This window comes from Corylus avellana, chromosome 4, assembly GCF_965113065.1.
Source record: "Corylus avellana chromosome 4, dhCorAvel1.hap1.2, whole genome shotgun sequence".
NCBI classification, from domain to species: domain Eukaryota; kingdom Viridiplantae; phylum Streptophyta; class Magnoliopsida; order Fagales; family Betulaceae; genus Corylus; species Corylus avellana.
This window is the reverse complement of record NC_142493.1, coordinates 7,528,486-7,550,998: the sequence shown is the minus strand read 5'-3', so window position 1 is coordinate 7,550,998 and position 22,513 is coordinate 7,528,486. Positions and strand designations below refer to the sequence as shown.

The 22,513-nt window shown below is 37.2% G+C and overlaps 2 protein-coding genes across 3 annotated transcripts; one reads left to right on the top strand and one right to left on the bottom strand.

Annotated features, from left to right (window-relative positions):
* The first annotated feature begins 2,159 nt into the window (after positions 1-2,159).
* Positions 2,160-13,240, top strand: EX1 (UvrB/UvrC domain protein (DUF3506)). Of its 2 annotated transcripts, XM_059592801.2 has the most exons (12): positions 2,164-2,653; positions 2,783-2,899; positions 3,009-3,074; positions 3,591-3,697; positions 5,158-5,239; positions 5,925-6,644; positions 6,792-6,915; positions 7,090-7,259; positions 10,977-11,051; positions 11,159-11,251; positions 11,393-11,542; positions 12,802-13,240. In XM_059592801.2, the coding sequence occupies exons 1-11, from the start codon at positions 2,291-2,293 to the stop codon at positions 11,483-11,485; spliced, it is 2,010 nt and encodes a 669-aa protein (XP_059448784.2). In that variant the 5' UTR covers positions 2,164-2,290; the 3' UTR covers positions 11,486-11,542; positions 12,802-13,240. The 2 variants fall into 2 exon arrangements, with proteins under 2 accessions (XP_059448785.2, XP_059448784.2); XM_059592802.2 differs by lacking the exons at positions 11,393-11,542; positions 12,802-13,240 and adding an exon at positions 8,612-8,786 and having other exon boundaries at positions 2,160-2,653; positions 11,159-11,173.
* A 620-nt stretch (positions 13,241-13,860) lies between these two features.
* On the bottom strand, positions 13,861-16,388 carry LOC132179975 (nicotinamidase 1). The gene is made up of 5 exons (XM_059592803.1): positions 16,136-16,388; positions 15,790-15,973; positions 15,132-15,265; positions 14,848-15,033; positions 13,861-14,224 (listed from the first exon to the last, which is right to left on the bottom strand). Exons 1-5 carry the CDS (start codon positions 16,274-16,276, stop codon positions 14,132-14,134), a joined length of 738 nt encoding a protein of 245 aa, XP_059448786.1. The 5' UTR covers positions 16,277-16,388; the 3' UTR covers positions 13,861-14,131.
* Positions 16,389-22,513: the final 6,125 nt, after the last annotated feature.

Below are 22,513 nucleotides of genomic sequence, written 5' to 3'. Positions count from 1 at the left end.
AGAGAGAATCATGTTCCCCCAAAATACCACAGTCATTACATAGCATTTATCATCGTTAAGTTTAGGTCATATCTTTATTCACAAAAGCATCACTTACAAGTTAAGTCTAATACAACACCGAAGAGAAATTAAATGTTGGGATTACATTGTGTACTAAAAAATAAACATGATCATCAATATCACTTTTAGGCAACTCCTCTATCTCCGGGTCCTCCTGTTTTGCTCCAAAAGATTACTCATTTGCAAAACAAATTGTTTTACATGTGAAAATAAAAAAAAATTAGTCTATGACTTAATAAGTAAACGTTACATAGAAATACTTCATGAGATGAGCCCTTGATATAAACTCGAAAAAAGTAACATTTCATGACATGCCTTTTTAAGGTTAGAGTTTCACGCAAAGTGCTCAAAATGTTTTCTTGAAAATGCAAAGTGACAAATTTATATAAACACAGCATGATTCATGCCATTTTCACTTTAATATGTAAAACTCACGAGGCTAAATCAAAACATTATTACACATGTCATTCACATTATCATTATATCATCATCTTATTACATCGTCATATTTGTGCAATTAACACTCGTATGATAGGGGTTATCATTTTATCATACTTGTACAATTAACCTTCGCACAATGGAGGTTATCATCCCATCATACCTTTATAATTAACCATCATACAATAGATGTTAGCTTATCATACAGAAACTTTACTATATAGGTGGTCCGTAAACATACCGGCCCCCCACCACAAGACACGTACAACATACTGACATGTATATAGCGTTAATCATCCATGATTTAAATCCGATCGAGCTATTAGCTAATAGCTCGATTGGTGTTATATTATAAGTCTATCGGGACAATGTCAACCTTATCGAGAAGGGGTTAAGCGGTTGAATATACCATATGGAGGAAAGTTATGGATTATGTATAAGATTCTTATTAGCATGCTTTTTTGCATTAAAATAACATGTGAATTGTCCTTGGAATTATGAAAGTCCTAGTTTAAAAATAAAATAATTTTTACGATAGTGTATTAATAGAGGCAACACTTACCAATTTTGCAAAACTCACACATTCTCAATTACCAAAGTCAAAGGGTTTTATATGTAAATAAGGCTCATGCATAAATAGTTTTGTGATAATTTACGTACCAAGTCGCGGCCTAATGTAGTTACTTTTCCATACGTGAAACACCTTGGTGTTTTGCAGTTTAGTAAGCTTGAAGGATAGTTGGATTAAAGCATTTCACTGGGCTGAAGATGCTAAATGAAGGGCTCGCATACTCAGATTTGTATAGCATAGTTTGATACTATTGAATTTTGTAGTTAATAATTCATTGGAAGCTCTTGTTGCGTTGATGATAGTGAATAGAATAATTGAAAATATTCTAGTTTCAACTCAACTAATTATGTTTCACTTTCCAATTTCCGCTATATTTTACTCTGATAGATAGTGTTTAAGGTAGTGAATTCAGTTAATAGTATTGAAGCACTAAGAGTAGCACTTCGAGTTAATTATCTTAGTTGATTAATTTTGAGAGCCTTGCGATTTGTGCTAGGAGTGACAATTGGTGTTCGTGTGTTAGGTTTGACCATGTCGAGGTATATGTATAAGACTATATAGGTTAATCCTAACTTGAATCATCTAATCAAATAGATTAGACATTTCAATCCTAACCTGCTAATTTCATGTTAGGTTCATGTGTCCTGTAAAAAATTGTCCGCACAATGAGAGCTGGGAAAGTGGGAAAGAATATTCGATTTAGTGACCTCCGCTTCATGAAACGTGATTTCAAGCTAATTGAGCTATTATTTCAGGACCTAACTTGCTAACTTCGTGTTAAGTTTATATCGAGTTTGCAAGTCATGTAAAAAATGACCGGCCTAACTTGTACATTAACATATCAAAGGGGTGACGAGTAGTAGACGAAAGGTCAAAACTAGATGGGGGGCTTATATGAAGTAGGGACTTCATTGTCAAAATAAAAAAACTAAAAAATTAATTAAAATAATTGACAAAATCTAAGGATTAAATTTGATATTTTCTTACTTTTAATAGTATAAATTCAGTCTATTTTGTTACACAGAATGTTCAAAGTTTAGTAATCCCAGCAGTTTTACAGAGAATTTACAAAAAGCTGAAAGTTCAATCCTTATCCCCAACGTGCCCATATAATAACCCCTCCTCTCTCCCACCACTCAACCTGGTTTTCACTTTCTCTCGTCACAACCACAACACGCGAACACATTAACGCAACTCTCTCGCTCTCTGCTTCTCGGTGCCATGGCTTCCATATCTCCTCCGACCCCCCACAACCTGAACTTCTCAATCCCCAAATTCCCATCCAGAAGACCATTCTACCCCTCCCCTTCCCACCCCTTCTCCCTCTGCCGCTGCCGCTGCCGCTGCCACCACCACAACCCCTCCTCCGACAACTCCGTGCGCTGGCGATGGGACTCTGCGCTCCACGACGTCGTCAGCACCGCCTTCAAACGCTTCGATTCTTACTTTAACTCGACCAAGAAAGAGCCCAGGGTCGTTCGCACTGCGGCGGAGGAAGAGGAAGATGACGACTGGGATTGGGATCGCTGGCGCAAGCACTTCGACGCAATCGACGCCCAGGAGCGCCTCGTCTCAATTTTGAAGGTCTATCCGAGCTTTAACTTCTTTCACCCTTGTGGGAATGCTATGAAATTATTTGGGTTTGATTATTTTTTGCCTTTTGTTGTGTGGAAATTATTAGTACGCTGATGTGTTTTCGTTTTGTGGCAACAGTCACAGTTGGGTCGTGCTGTGTATACAGAGGATTATGAGGATGCTGCGAGGCTCAAGGTGGCCATTGCAGCTGCAGCTACGAATGATACCGTTGGCAGAGTGATGTCTCATTGGAATGTATGAAAACAGTGGCTGTCATAGAAAAAAAGGGATTTATTTTGGCTAGCACTTTTTCCTTTTCATCTCTCTTTTAATTTTTAATTTTTTGAAAATCTCTGTATTTCAGAAAGCTATAGAGGAAGAGCGTTTCCAGGATGCAGCGTATATGCGAGATAGTGCTGGTGCTGGATTGGTGAGTTGCATAAAAGACTTTCTGAATCATAGTGTGTATGTCTGTCTCAGCTGTTGTGTAGAAAATGTTCTTTTATGTTGGAGTGCAAAATGTAGGTTGATGAATGATTCTAGTTGTATTTCAATGTGTATTTTGGATCATTTTTTAAAATTGTTTGTTTCTAGGAAAGATTTCTGCACTTGTCCATCATAATCTTTGGTAATTGTTTGCCACAAGAAGCAGCCTGCCAGTGTTCATAAGGAGTGCCATATTTTTCTTAGATGAGCCATACCTTGCTAATACATAGCTATTGGAGTTGTTCCATGTTCTGAAGGAAATTATCAGATTATTTTTTTGACATAAGATCAAATTGGTACTTGTTCTCAGAATTTTTGATTGATCAATATACACTTTCCTGACAGTGCCAATATATTACTTTGGTCCTTTTTAATCACTAATACCTAATAATATATGATGCTGTCCATATCATATGATTACTTGGTGTTATGTAGTTTATTTTGTGGTTCTGGTTTCCAGGTCGGATGGTGGGCTGGCATTTCAAAAAATATCAATGATCCTCATGGTCTAATTATTCGAATAACAGCTGAGCATGGAAGATATGTGGCGAGAAGTTATAGCCCTCGGTGAGCTCCTTTTCTTGACTAGGAAACAGTTTCATCTGGATCTTCAGTGCTTTCATGAAAGTAACACTATTGTTAATAATGGAGATCAAGCTTAGTCAGACTTTCTTAGCTAAGCGTGGAGCTTTCACATTGAAGTTATTTTCTGTTGGGATTGCAAAGGCATTTGTGCTTTTTGTTTTGGTGGTGTTTCTTAATTTATTTCTTTTTCCTCATTTTAAATAATTCCGTTTGGAAATGGATTTGTCTCATGGATTTTGTGAGTTGATAGGTATTTTCTTGTTAATGTTTGAATATATCTGGGAGAAAGTAGGGCTTTTATAGATCTTTAATAGTTAGATTGCCTTGTCTGAAATCTGGGTTCAAATTTTGTGCGAGTTAAGTTATAGTATTCTTCAGGATAAATAAATGGCATAAAATGTTTTTAAATTTTGAACTAAAAAAAAAAGTGACAGAAAACTTGCAAACTTTAGTATATTTGGAAATAAGTTATAAGAAGAATTTATTACATGTTAACATTTAATATAAAAATGACAGTGTACTTGTTAATGATCTCTTGAGACTTGGACACAGGCAGACAATTGAAGGAATTGAAACATGATTGGGGTACCTTTCTAGCTAGGGTTGTATAGCAGACTCATTTTCTATGTAACGTGCAACAAGAAGACATTCTATTGTGTTCTTCGAGAGACCTGCATTACATTTATTTATTTATTTTTTTAATTTCTTGACAAGTGTTTATCATCTTAATCGAATTGCATATGGAGGCCAGCTGGACTGAATGATTGAACAGTTTCATTCATTATTGATCCCGTTTATAGGCTGGAGAGTGACCTGTTTTAGGTAATATTGCTTGTGAGACCTTTGCAACAATAGAAGCAAAACATGTAAATTACTAAATTTGAATTAGAATTTGATAATATGAAGGAAAATATATGTTAACAGTTTTACGTATTGTTAATTAAAAAGGCCTAGTGGCAGGGGTGAGAATGGAACTGGTTAAAAAAGTAGCTCTTTGTCAATTTGGTGCATGTCCAGCATCGGTTTGGCAAACTAGGGACTTCCGCCATTTTCTCTTGGTATTTTAATAAACCATATGCTATTGTTGAATTATCCGCAATCTGACAGATTAGCTTTCGCATCAGCTCTTGGCTACAGTAATTGCATTGGTTTTCTGGCAAAAGCTTACTGGTTTATAATATGGTGAATGCATTTAATTTCCATCTGCTTTCCTCGCCTTGAAGATATCTTATATGAAGGTTTAATATTTATATTTGGTTGATTTGGTTATCTTGGACACCTTTTCATATAGACTTTTAATTTAAAGCACTTTTTTTGGTATATAATAATACTTTTCAATTGGATCCTGCCACATGGCATGCTACTTTTGCTTACTAGTAAATATTCTTTTTAATTTTTTGAAGGCATGTTGTTCACCAATCTTTATTACTTTTTTTCTCTAGGCAACTTGCTACGGCCACAGCTGGTATTCCCTTGTTTGAAATTTTTCTTACAGTAAATAAGAGAGGTGAATACAAACAGCAGGTGTGTTTTCTCTACCCGCATAACTGCTTGAATTAGTTTTTCTACTGGCAAAAATTTGACATAAGACCATATTTTCTGATTCTTACTGCTTATCAAGTTCTGTGAATTTTCCCTCTGACAAACTTTTGGTGTTAATCCCATGGGTCTCTTTTGAAGTTAAACTAGAGTAGTTGTAGGTGAAATGAATGGAAGCATTACTTCTAATGGTGTTGTGACTACAATTAGTGTGCCTGCTTCTGTGATCCGATCTCTTTTGTATTTATTTTGTATGCTTGTTTTGATTGTAGGAGTGATTCTCTATGTCTGATGATAAGAATATAATCATTTCCTCTGATGGTCGGTCTAGTGATAATTGGTCTTGATCAATTTTACTGGAATTGCTACCATGATGCAACTGTAATGTGAAATTCTGTTTGTCTGTGTCTGCATAGATTTTGTACTGGCATGCTTTCAGGCATATGTATATGTAGAGTAGATACCACGTAAATCTATTTGTATATCGGTATGTGCATGCATGCATACTTTTCACTCAACATAGATACACTTGTGTAATTGCATCCATGTCTGCATGCGGAGGTACATATACCCACATATACATGTGAGCATGCATGTGTTTGCCCTGTGTTTCAGGTGTTGTGACAATTACTATACCATATGTTATCTTTGTGCATCATGTCATTTTCAGGCTGTGTACTTAAAGCGAAGAGGAGTTTTTCGAGACTCTCCAACAGTTCGCTCTAAACCATTGGATGCCACTAGCAGCTTGAATCCATTAGACTCAACTGAAGACAAAAGTGATCTACTTGTTGTGAATTCTGAAGATCCCGAAGATGGTGATGATAGGGACGATAGTTCTGATCTAGCTGAGGGTATATCCAGTTTCCAGAACATCTTAAGAGATATGATTCCTGGTGTAAAGGTCAAGGTCTTAAAAGTGACAGCGCCAGGGAAGGTGGACAGGGATTTGATATCTAAGGTGATTGAGCAGATAATTGAGGAAGAAGATGAAGAGAAGGACAATGAGATAGAGAGTGTAGAAGCAGAAGATGAAGTTAATGAGATAAGTGACCTAGAGAGAGATGACATTGAAATGGATGCTGATCCAGGAATTATTGAAAGTGAAGAGCGAAACGAAATTGCAGTTAAAGTTGTTGTTGGTGGACTTGCACAGAAACTCTCCAACAGTGTGCCTACTAAAGATTTACTTCGAGTACCTGCTAATCTAGAGAAGAAGGGACGTTTGTCATTTTCCTTTTCTATAGAGAAAAACATAAATGAGCAGGATTCTGGTGGCAAGGAACAAGCTTCAGTAGATAAATCAGCTAAGCTTCGAGGTCAACGCAGTATTGACCATGTTATGTTTGATCTTGCAAAATTCATTGGTAGGGAGAAGATACCCTTGAAGGTTGGTTTGAAGTTTTTACTCGGCATACTTTGTTCACATTCTGTAGACTGTGGACCCACCTAACATGAGGCAAACTTATAATTTGTTCATGTAGTAAATTTCCAATCCAAATATGCTAAGTTTATAATCTTTGGCTTTAATGGTCAGGTGCTCAAAGATGTTGGTGAATTAATAAATCTGACTCTCAGCCAGGCTCAAAATTATCAACCACTATCTGGATCGACAACCTTCAATCGCATTGAGCTGCCAACTTCTCTAGATCCTCTAAATGGTGATTTTCTACAGAACCTTTTCAGTTTTTAATTAGGTTGAGATTATTTACTAATTAGCTGCTTATGGTACTTGTTTGGTATGTTTCTAAGTTCTGATGGCATTGGTTCATTTTATTTTGGGCCCTTAAACCAACTTACATTCTAAAGAGTTAAGAATGTGTACATTTTATCAGGACTTTACATTGGTGCACATGGGCTGTACTCCTCAGAAGTCATTCATCTGAGACGCAAATTCGGTCAGTGGCAAGAGGATGGTGGTAAAAAGGAGCCTTCAGATCTTGAATTTTATGAATATGTTGAAGCCACAAAACTTACGGGTGATCCTTACGTACCTGCTGGCATGGTAATATCTTAAAGTTGATTATTTTATGCTATCTATATATTGATAGAGATAGATTTAGTGGAACTTATTAAGAGAAATTATGTTTTTGCTTTACAATTTTTCATAAATTCGTTCTATTAAAAAATGGCTTTCGATTAACAGAAATGTTGTTCCTACAAAAGACATACTTTTCATTGCATCTCTGTCTGATATAGCTGGAAGTTTTTAAGAGCTAGTGTTGAGTAAAAGAGCACTGCTGAACATTCTCATTGCTTAGCAAAAAAGAAAAAGGTTAATAGTTCTGAGTGTCTGACATTGGCATGTATATGGTGTGAAATCTGTTTTTAGAAACTTCTGGATGGGACACATGCATCAAGGGGTTATTGTGATCTTGGTTTTGTTCAAGAGGCCGAATAAAATGAGGTGTGTTTTGGGTGGCACAACAGTCCCGTTTGTCTTTAATGAGCTGAACAAATTAGCTCCAGCTCAATTGATACTTCCGCCCCCCCTCCCCAAGAATGGGGTGGAGGATAGGTTATAGGCTTAAGATTCGACTGGGTGCTTGTATTACTTATCAATCAAGGAGAAAATAAAGAATTGATATAATTAATAATAATAAAATTTGAAATTAATCTATTGTTGGTTATTGTCCCTTTTATGAATTGGATAGATAGAGTAGCTTATGGCATGTCCTTGTACAGTTGGAAGTGGGGATATTGTGTATGAAGAGGAACAATCCCATTTTTAATATCTGGAATGCTATATGTAGTTAGTAAATGAAGTCTAATTTTTTCTTATCCCTGTATCTCTTGAGCGAGAATCATAATATATATATATATATAAGTAATTTAAATATCATTAAAAATGCAACCTAGGTACACAAGTAGTATACAAGAGAAATGCCTATCTAGAAGGAGAAAAAAGAACAATAAAATCATTAAAACTAATCACCAAATGAGCTAAAAACTCAACTGTCAAAGTATAAAGAGAATAAAAAAAGGATTTGAGCTCCTGCAACGTCCTCGCTTGGTTCCATAGGAGTAGCTTGATTAAGCTTATTTGGCCTAATAGGGTTGTTATTCCATAGGAGTCACTACTGTCCAAGCTTGGAAGTGAAGATGCTTTATATCTTTAATGGAACTAGACATGTCTGAACTTCAATGTATTTCTGTAATTGGTAAATGACGTCCAAACTGCCCCATACTCGGAGACAATCTCAAACCTTGGCTTGGGAGCCCTTTTTAGGTCATCAGCATGAAAATTATGATAACAGTGGTTATGGCTCAAAGAGAATTTTCCATTTCAGTGATGTCTTATTTTCAATGGTCTTTACCCAAAACATGTCATATTCAATGATCTCTTGAAACTTGCAGTTTGTCCTTTTGATTCAATAAGATGCCAACCATGTAGAACCAAACAAGATAGGATTATGGTGGAGCCGAAGCAGCTCCCATAAACAAAGTCGGAATTGATTCTTTCTCAGTCTTCAGCCATGACCTCTAAACATGTGATTGCACCAACATCAGATTTACCTCAACATGATTATTTGTAAGGATAAAATAACAACACTAATAATATGTTGGATTGCTTCTCTTATTGGTCTCCTTTAACTGGTATTAAGCTGGGGACTTTGGTTTGAATCTTTTGTGCTCATGTATCGGTGCCCAATTTTGCAGACTTAATAAAAATTGTTTTCAGCTATTAAAATGCGGTAATATATGCATGTCTATGATGTTGACTTAATAAAAGTTGTTTCCACTATTTAAGAGTGATATTATATACATATGTGTATCATGTTCCGTTATAAGTATGCCATCTGTACTTGGTATATGTGGAAAAGAGATGCTATAATTATGTTTCTCTAAATATGTGAAGAATCGATATGGATACAGGATATCGATAACGGGCATTGTGTAGCCTTTGAAACAAGCATGAAAGAGCTAGTCTCCCACATGCAAAATATTTGAAGAATATATTAAGCTAGTTTTAGGTAAAAAACAAATAACAAATAACAAACATCAAAAGGCATAAATTATATATAAATAATGAAACTAATTTTAGAAGCTATAAATAATAGAAGAACACATGATCCATATTTCATACTTGATATTTATAAAAGTTTAGGATTTGAAGGTTTTTAGCTTTCTAGGAGATTAGATGTCTTTTGCATCTTAAACCCCACTTTTCCATAAGAAACTATAAAAAAACAGATAAAGAAAAAGAAAACCCAAAGAAGACGTGATCCATGACCTCTATTATGTGCTGAAGTATGGAACATATTTGATGCATATCCTTATCCTCGTATTACAGGGTCCATGACCTCTAATATGTGCCATGTCCCATGGGAAAAAAATAAATTTCTTATTTATGGATACATATTTGATGCATATCTTGTATCCCTACATTGCATATTAGATATGGATATTTATGGTCATTTTGAAGTATCCTTGCTTCCTAGCTCCAAATACAATTGAGAAATTTGTTAGCAGTTGTCCAGTGGTAAAGAGTTTTTAAAAAGGAGGACTTTACTTTGACCACCGTCCTCTCATGGTCTTTAAAACTTATATAATTTCATTCCCTCGAAAGACACCACAAAAGGCAAAATGGAACTATCTTCTACACTGATGCACTTTGAGGACTACCACACAATCCTCTCCAACAAGCGAGAAAGTCTACTACTCTTTTAGGCATAACTAAAGCTAAACCAACATTGTTGAAAATTGCACTCCATAAGGCACTAGTAATATCACAATGTAGAAGATGATCCATAAACTCTCCACTCCTCCTACACATACAACACTAATCACCCACGATGACATGTTTCCTTTGCTTATCCATCGTGAGGATCTTCCCTAGGGCTGCTGTCCAAGAAAAAAAGGCTGCTCTCATGGGGACCTTATTCCATGAAATGCTCTTCCCAAGGAAGGGAGTGCTATCATTAAGTACAAGGACGTTATAGAAAGATTTAACAACAAACATCCTTCTCTTAAAAGGACCCAACGAAGCTCGTCTTTACTTCCTGGTCTCAATCTAAAGTAATACAACAAATTAAAAAATGAAGCAAAGACATCTACTTCCCAATTGTGACCCGCTTTGATAAAGCTTATATTTCACTGATGGGAATCACTAGATAATTCCAAGTAATCTGCCATGGAAGCATCCTTAACACAAGCAATACCATACAAATTCGGAAAAGCTTCCTTAAGGTCCTGATCCCCACGCCACATGTCATGCTAGAATCTATGCATGTTATGCTACATTTAGCATGCCCCAGCCAACGATAATGGTTACTGTTTTCAGTAAGGATGCTATGTTTGGTCAGTTATATTATTTGTGTTTTGGCAGAATGACTGAAGCAGGTATTAATATTGACCTCTTGGCATCAATAAATTTGTTGGCACTGTTTTCATGCAAACAGAATCTACTGGCTCATTTTTCATCTTTGCTTGCATGAATGCTTATTTTCTAGCTTTGTTCACGTATTTAGTGAAAATAAAATATATTTTAATTTTTCATATTCTTTTATTGAAATGAAACCTTGTAACACTTCTGAGAGATCAATGATTGGTATGTTCTTTGAGTTTCAGAAACACTTTAATCTCATAGATTATGGAGAACTGGCTTAACTCGTAATCTTAAATTGGTGCATATCGATGGTTTTGAACCATGTTTACCTTTGTGTTAAATAAACTATTTATCTATTATGACTCAAAATCATGGCATTATTGGTTTCTGCAGGTATCATTCCGTGCGAAGGTTGGGAAACGGTATCAGCTTCCACATAAAGGGATCATTCCTGAAGAATTTGGAGTGGTATATCTTTAGCTTACATAGCTGTCTGATCTGGTCTCCATTTCTGTTATTCATTATTGCACCTTTCTCAAGTGTAAGAGCTTCTTGTGATCTTGTTGGCTACACAGATTGCTCGCTATAAAGGTCAAGGGAGGCTTGCTGAGCCTGGGTTTCGCAATCCTCGATGGGTTGATGGTGAACTTGTCATTCTTGATGGAAAGGTCTACATTTAGCTCTTCTATCTTGTCTAGTTGTTTTACCATATCCACTATGTATTTTTACCCTTTTCTCCATGAAACTGGATTTTCTGTTTCTCTAAAAGCATATTGATTGCAACTTATACTTTCAATGGAATTCTGCAGTACATTAAAGGGGGGCCTGTTGTTGGGTTTGTCTATTGGGCCCCTGAATATCATTTCTTGGTGTTCTTCAATAGGCTGAGGCTTCAAGAGTAGATACTCGGTGTACATACTATGTCCAAGCTTGTAAATTCTTTGTTCAGATTTTGTAAGGTAAGTTCCCTTAACGTGAAAAGGAAACAATGTATATGTGCTCTGATTAGCTGGGATTTCTTTCTTTTTGAATTGAAGTGTGATGTTAGCATCTTCTAAATTGTTATCGTGTATAACTATTATAGACATGGTTATTGTTATGGGTTGTAACGACCCAGGAAAAGTGCTAACTAATTGAAGTTACAATTAGAGCCTCTTGAAATTTCTTATTAAGTCCAAGCTCGCCTAGTAAGGAACCAGATTGACACTTAGTATACCCATGAGCACGTTTATAATACACCCTCCCAAAATGTGGGAGTAACTTTCTGGGGGGTGACAATATTTGTAACAATCCAGGGTAAGCGCCAATTACATTTGTGCCACAATTCCAAAAGGACTAGTCAAAATTACAATTGGAGCATCTTGAAATCACTTATAAAGCTCATTTTCACCTAGTAAGGAACCAATGTGAGACTTAGCACACCTATGCGTACCTTTGTAATCCACCCAGTCAATGTGGGCAATCCACCCACCCAATGTGGGACTTGTTTTCTGGGGTGTCACATGGGTCACCATCTCTCCTTTGAAAATGGGATCTAATGGCACCTCTAGTATAGCTTGCATGCATAATTTTGTGTACAGTTTAGGTGTCCCTCTAAGTTGAGTTTAGAGTCGAGTTTCTAATGGAAAATTGTTTCGTTCAATGGTTGGTACTCTTGAAAAAAAGAAAATTAAACAAAAATTAAAAAAAAAAAAAAAAATTGAATTTCACACCAGAAATTGGCTGAAAAATGGCAGAAGAGAGTTATTTGGGATTTGCCTGGTGGTAAAAATTAGAACGTAAGGAGTTGTTTGATATCAGTTGGAAACTCTAGTATCTTGATATTTTCCCTTTTTCAATTCACACATGTATGCACAACAGATAAAATTCCTGAACCGCATATATGAAGGAAGCATTTGTGCATCCTTTGATATTGCAATTGACTAATAGGTACTGTGCTGCTATTTGATTTTTAACCACAATGTATCACTGTCTGATGGCCAAAAACAAGGATGCTGAATGTTTTGATAATATATGCATTGTGGGAAACCTCCATTATTGGCCTTTCTGTTCCTGAACGTTTCTCAGTTGAAAATTATTATTACTGGGTTTCTCTCTGTGCATTTTATTTCTCAAATATAATTTCTTCTGTAGCAACTCAATGTGGAGCCTGGTATAATAGTATGACCGATTTTAAGATCCTCTTACTATGGTTTCCTTTGTCATCTTTGTCGTGCAGTTTTAGGTGTAGTTTTTTTTCCAAGTAAAGCAGCAGAGATAGCCTGGAGATCTTATGCTCACTCAACTGACCAGCGCACTTGTAAGCATTATTGACTCGATCACAATGAAAGGCCCCTCTCAATCTCATTGCTCCTTGTTTGGGGGCAACCCCTTCCACATCAATGTTTTTCAATCTTTGCAGTACTATAATGCTAATATTATCAGGGGTTTGTCTAGTAACTTGGCAGTATATTTCCCATGTTCTAACTCAAATTACTTGATAGTTCCAGCTTCTGGATGGGTCTTTTGAAATACCATAGCTAGAGATGTACATATGTGAGGCCTTTTGATGGCCTTAATTTCGGGGTGCAGTTCAATAAGGATAATATTTAAGTGCGTTGTAATGATATATATATCTTTTCTCAATAATTAATATTAGAAGTACACCATTTACACCATTGAATAACTTTATAGAACCACATTTTAACTATTAGATTTATGGTTTTTCCTTGTTTGTCTCGTTCATCAAATATCAAGTATGACCTTTAATGTGTCTCGGTTGAAGGAATTTCTCATGGATATACTGTCGAAAATGCAAGTTATTTATTTACAAAGAATATATATTCCAAAAGTTTTCTCATTTGAATTTAGTAGCGAGAATTTATCATCGAGAACTATATATATATTTCTAAATAATGGTTTACCCCAAGGGAAGGGAAAGAGGAGATTCAGAGTAGTGACTTTCACTTAATGAAATGTCGTCTTGCCAATTGAGATATTTTTCTTTATGAGAAACATATTTGAAACATTAAGATCATATTCTTTGCTAATTTCCCTTCATGGAAGCAACTTAAAAGTTTAAAAATGATGAAGTGGTAAAGGGCGGGGCAAGGTGGGGTTGTTAAAAAGATGGGAAACGCTATTTCTTCAACTTTTATCCATCTTATATTAATTTTCATTCATATTTTTGTTAAATCTACGATTAGATCTGTAGTAGGTCTTACAAATTTAATGGTGAATTTGAAAAAACAAAAAAAAATTGATGGAAGATGAATGAGAAATTGAGGAATAGCAGGTCTCGAAAAAGACATTGTGAGCATAAGATGAAGTAGCAGATGATTAAAGCCCTCACATTCATATCATCTGCCCTCACATTCATTCACCAATGCATATGTTTCACTATTTTTTCACTTTCTGACATAGTTTCTAAGCTCCACAACTTCTGCTGGTGCATATGTTAGAATATTTTCTGTTTTTCAAACCTGCTTTTGCACACAACTTTATTCAGAAGAGTAAAACACACACGAGGCTGTAATCCCCTCCATATGAGACACGATTTATGCAAGTGCTCATGGCTTCTTTGGTGCTTCAAATGACACTTCACTTGCTATTTTTGCTCCCCTTTCTTTCGCCATGTACAGGCCAACATGATGCATGAACTCCTACAATAACACAAGAACATTTTCAAGAATTAGGATACGTTTGGCACACGGAATAATTATTCCATTAGAAAAAAATGAATTACTTTTATTAGGAATGAAAGAATGTGGAATAGAATAGCCTTGGTGTTAGAGTATATGATAAAGATATAACATTTGGAATAGCCATTTCTATTGCCCATTTTTCTATTTTCAATAAAAACTATTCATTTTTTTAATGGAATAGCCTACCAAAAGCAACTTAGTATTGTAAATTTTGCACATATATAGGCAGAAAATAAATTTTAATCCCTATTTTGAATTCTGTAAAATTAGAGCCTTCTGTCTCCAAGGTAAAGTTTCTAGAATTCTATTGACAAAGATTTTCAAATTCATAACAAATTGTACAGAAAGGACCAAAGTTTATATAGGTCCCAAATTCCCGGTTTAGGTCGTTTGTTAACACATTTTAAGACAATTTTTTTGCCTTTTACATTAACAAACAATTTCAAACACAAAATACTTGCAAACAAACTACTTTCACTTTTATGTCACATCATAACCAAAAAATAAAAAACACCATTGAAAAAACTTTACCAAACGGCCCGTAAATTATGGAGATTATCTTGATTAGTAAAACTAGTTACCTGGGGATGAGCTAAAGCTCCTTTGGTGTTTCTGGCAACGTGGATAGGAACATCAAATGTAGCACACCCACGGGAATACACCACAACATGCTCTAGAGGAGTCAGAAAGCCGAGGTTTCTTGCTGATAATGTAGAGCAAACGAAGTCCAGCACACAAATATCTGTGCATATCCCTACAACCAATATCTTCACCAACACAACCATTAACAAAATCAAAAGAAAAATTAGGAAAAATTTGTTCAAAAATTCAATGAAAAAAAAAAAAAAAGTTGAAAAGTAGTTACAGCTTTGATCTGATTCTTCTTCACCCAGTCCACAAAAACATTTGAACCATCATTCTCAGTTGAACCCAAGTATCCATCAAAGCAGTCTTTGCGTCTGATTGTTACATTTGCTTCATTCTCTAACCATCGCAGAGCTGCAGTGTAGTGGAAGAAACCAGCATCAGAGGCAGCATATTGCACTTGGAAGACCAAGGATTTAGTTTAAGAGAAACGCTTTCAAGTGCTTACTCCATGGTGTGACAGTGAAATCTCCATTAAATTTTGGACGGGTTGACCTGTATATGATATATTGTTGGTGATTTTCCCTACCACAACAGGGAGTAAGCACTTGGAAGCATTTTTGTTAGTTTAATTTCAACAGTGTGCGTAATTTGTATAACACCTTACGAAAGAGGAATATGGACAGTTGAAAAAACCAAAATATGCAATCTGGAAATCTCAAAGTGGATTTTCTAACAAGCATAGACTGATAATCAAAGTCATATTATATGTGCCTCATTGAATACCCAAAAAAATTTGGTCAAATTATATGGAAATCCAAATATACACAGAAACAGATCAACTGATTTGAACACCTAAAAATACCATCAAAATTAATCATTTCAACCGCAAATATTTGTTATGTTCTTGCATATGAACAAAAACAAAAGTAAAATACCAGGAACCAAATTGGACTCATCGGTGCCTGCAATACAATGAGGAGGATATGGTTCCTCAGGCTTGTCAGGATGATGAGAATCAAGAAACGCCATAACAGGCCACTTCTTCTCACAGAACAATCTGGCCAGCCTCTCTGATTCATTGATCATTCCTGAAATCTGGCTGTTGGCTTCTCTTGGCGCCTGGAAACACAAAAACATTCAAAACCCATGAGCCTCTATAAGGAAGAGAAACAAAAAATTAAAAAAAATAAAAAAATCTCTCATCCAACAAAAAAAAAAAAACTAAAAATAAGATCAGGAATTTTGAAGTAGTCTAAAGGTGGGAAAACCAGGATAAATTACCAGGTTTCCAGCACCGACAGTGCAGAAACCATTGATGATGTCCACAAGGACAAGACCAGTGACAACATCTTCGCTTAGAACCACCGACTCCTGCTCAAGAGGAATCTCACTCTTCAGAAGATCAACTGTCGGAGAAACCATTTTGATTTCCAATTACTTGATTGATTGATTCACTTCACAGAGATGTATGCATTCCACCAAGATATCATGCATATATTTAGGAAATGGGGTTCTGCACAAGGTGCAGGTGCATTATTGTATATGCTAAAGTCCAAAGTTGATATATATATATATATATATTCTCAATTTCTTGGTAGAAAAGTCAAAAAGAGATGTAATCAGGGATAGAATTAGAAACATGCACATACGTCCAAGTCAATCTTCATCATAGTGATGCAAGTCCAACTCTACTTCAAATTTCTTGGTTCAGATTAGAATAACGTCAGCCATCAAGCGTAGTGGCGTGGCTTGCCATCTGGATGAAAAGTTCAAAACAATATCCATCCAACTTGCCCTGTTTACTATGTACTGTCATGTTCTGATTTCTCTCCTACCCTTATTTTTGGCTAACATTCCTCACAATTTTAAAATTAGGAAACCCAACGGCTTAAAAAATGACACAGAAACCGCTGAAAAGAATTTTCCTTCTAAAATGCTTATTCTTCATTTTCGTAAAGACACCTCTTCTTCAATGTTCGGCGTATTTGGATCATTTTGAAATTGGTGCTGAAGCAAGGGAGATTCCATGTAGGCATAAATTTCGTACCGGCTGTATTATGCAGTGGCTGGAGCTTCATTGTTCTTGTCCAGTTTGCAGGTTTGAGTTGCTTGCTAATGAGACCAAGTGTGATACTGTAAGAATATTATTGAACGATCTATTGATGGAAGGATTTACTCCCGTTAAGGTAGAAATCCGATGGAGGACCAAAGAGAAAGAATGTTGGAACAAATGGCTCACATTCTACTACTAGCCCATTGGGTGTAATTAGTTTATGTGGGCCTGGGGACAAATAAGTTGTGGGGGGTATTTTGGGGTTTTTCAAAGAACTTATAATTAGGGTTTTTGTATAAATATGTTATGTTGTAACCCTAAATCATCGAATAGAAAAATATAGTCGCACTCTCTCCTGTGGACGTAGGCACATTGTCCAACCACGTAAATCTGTATCTCAACTTTCTCTTGATTTTTTTCTTTTCGATTCTATATTATTCATCATTGTTGTGCACAGTAACAACAATTGGTATCATAGCCTAATTATACGATGGCTGAGATTGGCACATCTTTTGCAAGATTCAATGTGATAAAGTTCGATGAATCCGGAAATTTTGGATTATGGCAGAGACTTGTCAAGGATTTGTTGGTGTAACAAGGGATGATGAAGGCGTTATATGGGACGAAACCAGAAGGGTTGGCAGACATAGATTGGAAAGAACTTGAGGCGAAAGCGGTGGCTATTATTTGGCTTTGTCTAGGAGATGATGTGATGTATCATGTCATGGATGAAGAATCTTCGGCAACAGTTTGGTTGAAACTAGAAAGTTGGTATATGTCAAAGTTGTTGACGAACAAGCTCTATCTAAAGCAGCGGTTGTTCGGCTTGAAGATGGCGGAGGGCTCGGATCTGAGCCAACATATCAACTCATTCAATTAAATAATCGGAGATTTGAAGAGGGTTGATGTGAAGTTCGAAGACGAAGGCAAGGCATTGATGCTATTGAATTCACTCCCACCTTCTCCTACGTATGAGAATTTGGTTACAACTTTGACATGGGGGAAAGAGTCCTTGGAGTTAGAGGACGTTACAGAAGCCCTGTTGGCCTTTTATCAGATGAAGAAAATCAATGATGAAAGTTTTCAAGAAGAAGGGCTAGTTGTAAAGGATAACCAAGAGTGTGGAAGAAGCATTAACAAGGGTGATTCGAATGGCAAGAATTCTCGGTCAAAGTTCAGGAGGAGGAAGGACATCATATGTTATAAGTGCAGAAAGAAATGGCACATGAAGCGGGATTGTCTAGACGGGAAGAAGAAAAAGGATGATGAGAATGAAGGTTCCTCAAAATCTGCGAACGTAGTGGAAGACAATTCAGATAATGCTGATGGTGATATGCTTTCTGTTGTATCAAATTCAGAGCATCATGTGGATTCTTGGATTCTAGACTCAGCATGTTCGTTTCACGTGACGTCCAACAGAGATTGGTTTGACACCTACAGGTCAATTAATTCTGGTATAGTTACTATGGGTAATGGTGCCCATTGTAAAATTACTGGCATAGGTAATATCAGGATTAAGATGTTTAATGGTGTGATTAGAACGTTATGTGATGTTAGATGTGTACCAGAAATGGAAAAGAACCTGATTTCATTAGGAACCTTAGACTCAAACGGTTATGATTATACGTCTGAAGGTGGAGTAATGAAAGTGACTAAGAGTGCGATGGTAATGATGAAGGGGCAAAAAAGTCCAAAGAATATCTATAAACTGTTAGGAAGTACAGTTGTAGGTGGAGTCGCCTCTATGGAATCTGAGTCTGATTGTACTGTTTTGTGGCATATGCGGTTGGGTCATATGAGTGAGCGGGGCATGTTGGAGCTTCATAAGAGAAATTTGTTGAAGGGTGTTAAAACGTGCAAGCTTGAATTCTATAAATTCTGTGTTCTAGGAAAGCAGAATCGAGTACAATTCAAGATAGCCACACATAAGACAGAGGGCATTCTTGACTATGTTCATTCTGATGTTTAGGGACCAGTGAGGATAGCGTCACAGGGAGGACATATGTATTTCGTGATCTTTATTAATGATTTTTCCAAAAAGGTTTGGGTGTACTTCATGAGGCACAAATCAGAAACGTTTGCCAAGTTTAAACTGTGGAAAGCTGAAGTGGAGAACCAGACTAGGAAGAAGGTTACGTGCCTCAGGACAGATAATGGAACTGAGAATACAAACGACAAGTTCAGAGATTTCTGTGAGCAGCATGGTATAAAGAGACATTTCACAGTACACAAGACACGACAACAAAATGGTGTGGCGGAAAGGATGAATAGGTCTATTGCAGAGAGAGCACGATGTCTCAGGTTGAATGCTGGACTTCCAAAGATTTTTTGGGCAGATGTAGTAAGTATGGCATGCTACTTGATCAACAGGTCACCGAGGGTAGCACTAGATGGAAAAGTTGCAGAAGAGGTGTGGACAGGTAATGAGGTAGATTACTCTGGTTTGAGAGTATTTGGTTGTCCAGCCTATGTGCACATAGGGCTGTTAAGTGAGCGAAGCGTCTCGCGAACAAGCTCGGGCTCGGCTTACATAAGCTCGGCTCGTGCTCGAGTCGAATATTAAATAAAGCACTTCATGAACACAAATCCTGGCTCGAATATTAAACGAAATAAGCTCGGCTCGACTCGGCTAAGCTCGTGAACAGCTCGTATAAGCTCAAGTGTGTGTATATATATATATAAACTAAGTAATAGATAATTAATTATAAATCTCATAATTATTAAAACCTTAAAATTGCATTTATATTTAAGCGTTAAAGAATGAAAAATTCTAAACCCTTCGTGATGAAAGAGAGAGAGAGAGCAATCATTAAAAAAACCTCGATTCAATTAGAGCAGATCCAAACAAAAGGAAGAAGAATCAAGCAGAAACTATTGAGGGAGATTGCGAAAGGCATAAACTATTGATGAATCAAACAGACCCCAACACTATCACTACATGTTTGGTGAGTGAGAGTGAGAGAGTGGGAAATGAGAGTTCAGGTGGAAGATCCGTTGTGACTGGTGAGGGGGATTGAGAGAGAGAGACGTTAAAAAACTATTTTTTTGTAGGGGGTGTTGTCCCAATGCAATCTAAATGCAACCTGTTAACTTGTCCCACATTGTTAAGAAAACATCAATCTCCAAGTTTGCTTATCTATAAAAGGATGCATATCCTCTATCTTTGAAACCAAATGCCTTGCTGTATTGACTCAGGCTCCATACTCGACTAGCCAGGCTAAGCAAATACTCATATGCAAACTAACTTCTTAAGCCGTTTAAGAGTACTTGAAGTTAAAAAAAAAAATTTAAAACAAAAACATTAAATATAAGAGCCAGCTCGCGAGCTGGCTCGGCTCAACTTATTATTAGCTCGAACTCGATTTTTTTGGCTCGCACTTGAGCTTGACTCGAGCTCGAGCTCGAGTAAAATTTAAACGAGCCAAGCTTGAACAAGGGAAGCTCGCTCAAGCTCGGCTCGTTTACATCCCTATGTGCACATACCTAGTGAAGAACGATCGAAGCTTGATCCAAAGTCTAGATAGTGTGTCTTTCTCGGATATGGGAAAGGGGTTAAGGGTTACAAGTTTTGGGATCAGAAGGCAAACAAGGAGGTGATCAGTAGAGACGTGGTATTTGATGAAAATTCTATGTTGAAGAGTACTCAGGGTAAAGAGAAACAGGTGCCAGAAAGCAGTAGCAGTGATAAGCAGGTGGTGCAGGTGGAGTTAGAGACTCCTGTGCAGGAGAACACTTCTCAGGGTACAAAGACCTCTGCTTCAAGAGTTAAGGAGCATCACACTATAGCCACAGACAGGACTAAACACACTATCAGGCCACCAACCAGGTATGGTTTTGAAGACATCGTTTCTTATGCTCTTGTCATCAGCAGCGGAGATCCTACTACTTTTCAAGAGGTTGTCAATAGCCAAGAGAAGAGCAGATGAGTGGGTACTATGGCGGAAGAGATAGAGTCTCTGCATAAAAACCAGACGTGGGATTTGGTGGAGCTTCCAGAGAGGAAGAGGCGATAGGGTGGAAATAGGTGTTTAAGAAAAAGGAAGCAGTATCAAAAAAAGGGGGAGAAAAGTTCAAGGCTTGCCTAGTAGCAAAGGGTTATTCATAGCAGAAAGGGGTTGATTATGAGGAAATATTTTTCCTAGTGGTCAGACATACTTCCATCAGAGCGGTATTGGCGTTGGTAGCTCATTATGACATGGCATTGGAGCAAATGGATGTGAAGACAGCTTTTCTCCATGGTAATTTGGAGAAGCAGATTTACATAGAGCAGCCAGAAGGGTTCGTCAACTTGGATAGGAGCACTTGGTCTGTAAATTGAAGAAGTCACTTTATGGGCTGAAGTAGTCTCCAAGGCAGTGGTATAAGCGGTTTGACTCCTATATGATCAGAATTGGCTAGAAGAGATGTGAGTATGACTGTTGTGTGTATGTGAGGAGCCTTGATGATAACTCATTTATTTTTCTGTTGCTGTACATGGATGATATGCTTATTGCAGCTAAGAGTATAATGGAGGTTAACAAACTGAAAGTTTTGTTGAGTAGAGAATTTGACATGAAGGATTTGGGCGCAGCCAAGAAGATTCTTGGAATGGAGATTCCCAGAGACGGATGCCAAGAGATTGTGGCTATCTCAAGCAGGCTATGTGAGGAAGGTGTTGGAGAGGTTTAGCATGGAGAATGCGAAACCGGTAAGCACACCTTTGGTGAATCATTTCCGTTTGTCTACCTCACAGTGTCCAAAGACAATTGAAGAAATTGAAGACATGTCTAAGGTCCCATATACCAGTGCAGTGGGGTGTTTGATGTATGCTATGGTATGTACCTGGCTAGATCTGGCTCATGCAGTCAGTGTGGTGAGCAAGTACATGGCGAATTCGGGGAGACTGCACTGGGATGCAGTCAAATGGATTTTCAGATACTTGAAAGGTACTACAGAGTATGGCATCACTTTTGTCAAACAGAAAAGTGATTTGTCAGTTATCGGATATGTGGATGCAGATTATGTAGGGGATTTGGATGACAGGAGGTTGACTATGGGTTATGTGTTCACTCTTGCAGGAGGACCCATACGTTGGAGGTCTATGATCCAATCTACGGTTGTGATGTCCACAACTGAGGCGGAGTACATGGTGGCGGCTGAGGCTGCAAAGGAAGCTTTGTGGCTTACAGGGTTAGTCAGGGAGCTGGGTATTCAGCAAGGCGGAGTTTCGTTGTATTGTGACAGTCAAAGTGCCATTTACTTGGCAAAGAACCAAGTGTATCATGCTAGAACCAAACACATTGATGTGAGGTTTCACAAGATTAGGGAATTGGTTGCAACATGTAGCGGACATGTTGACGAAGCCTGTTACCGCAAACAAGTTCAAGCATTGCTTGCACTTGACAAATGTCTCTAGGTGCTAGAAAGGAGAGGAGAGAAGGCAGCATCCCCAAACCTATTAGTTCCAGGCGTAGGCCCAATACTTGATTATCTTCAAAGAGGTGAATATTCGCCAAGGTGGAGATTGTTGGAACAAGTGGCTCATATTCTACTACTGGCCCATTGTGTGTAATTAATTTATGTGGGCCTGGGGACAAATAAGTTGTGGGGGGGTATTTTGGGGTTTT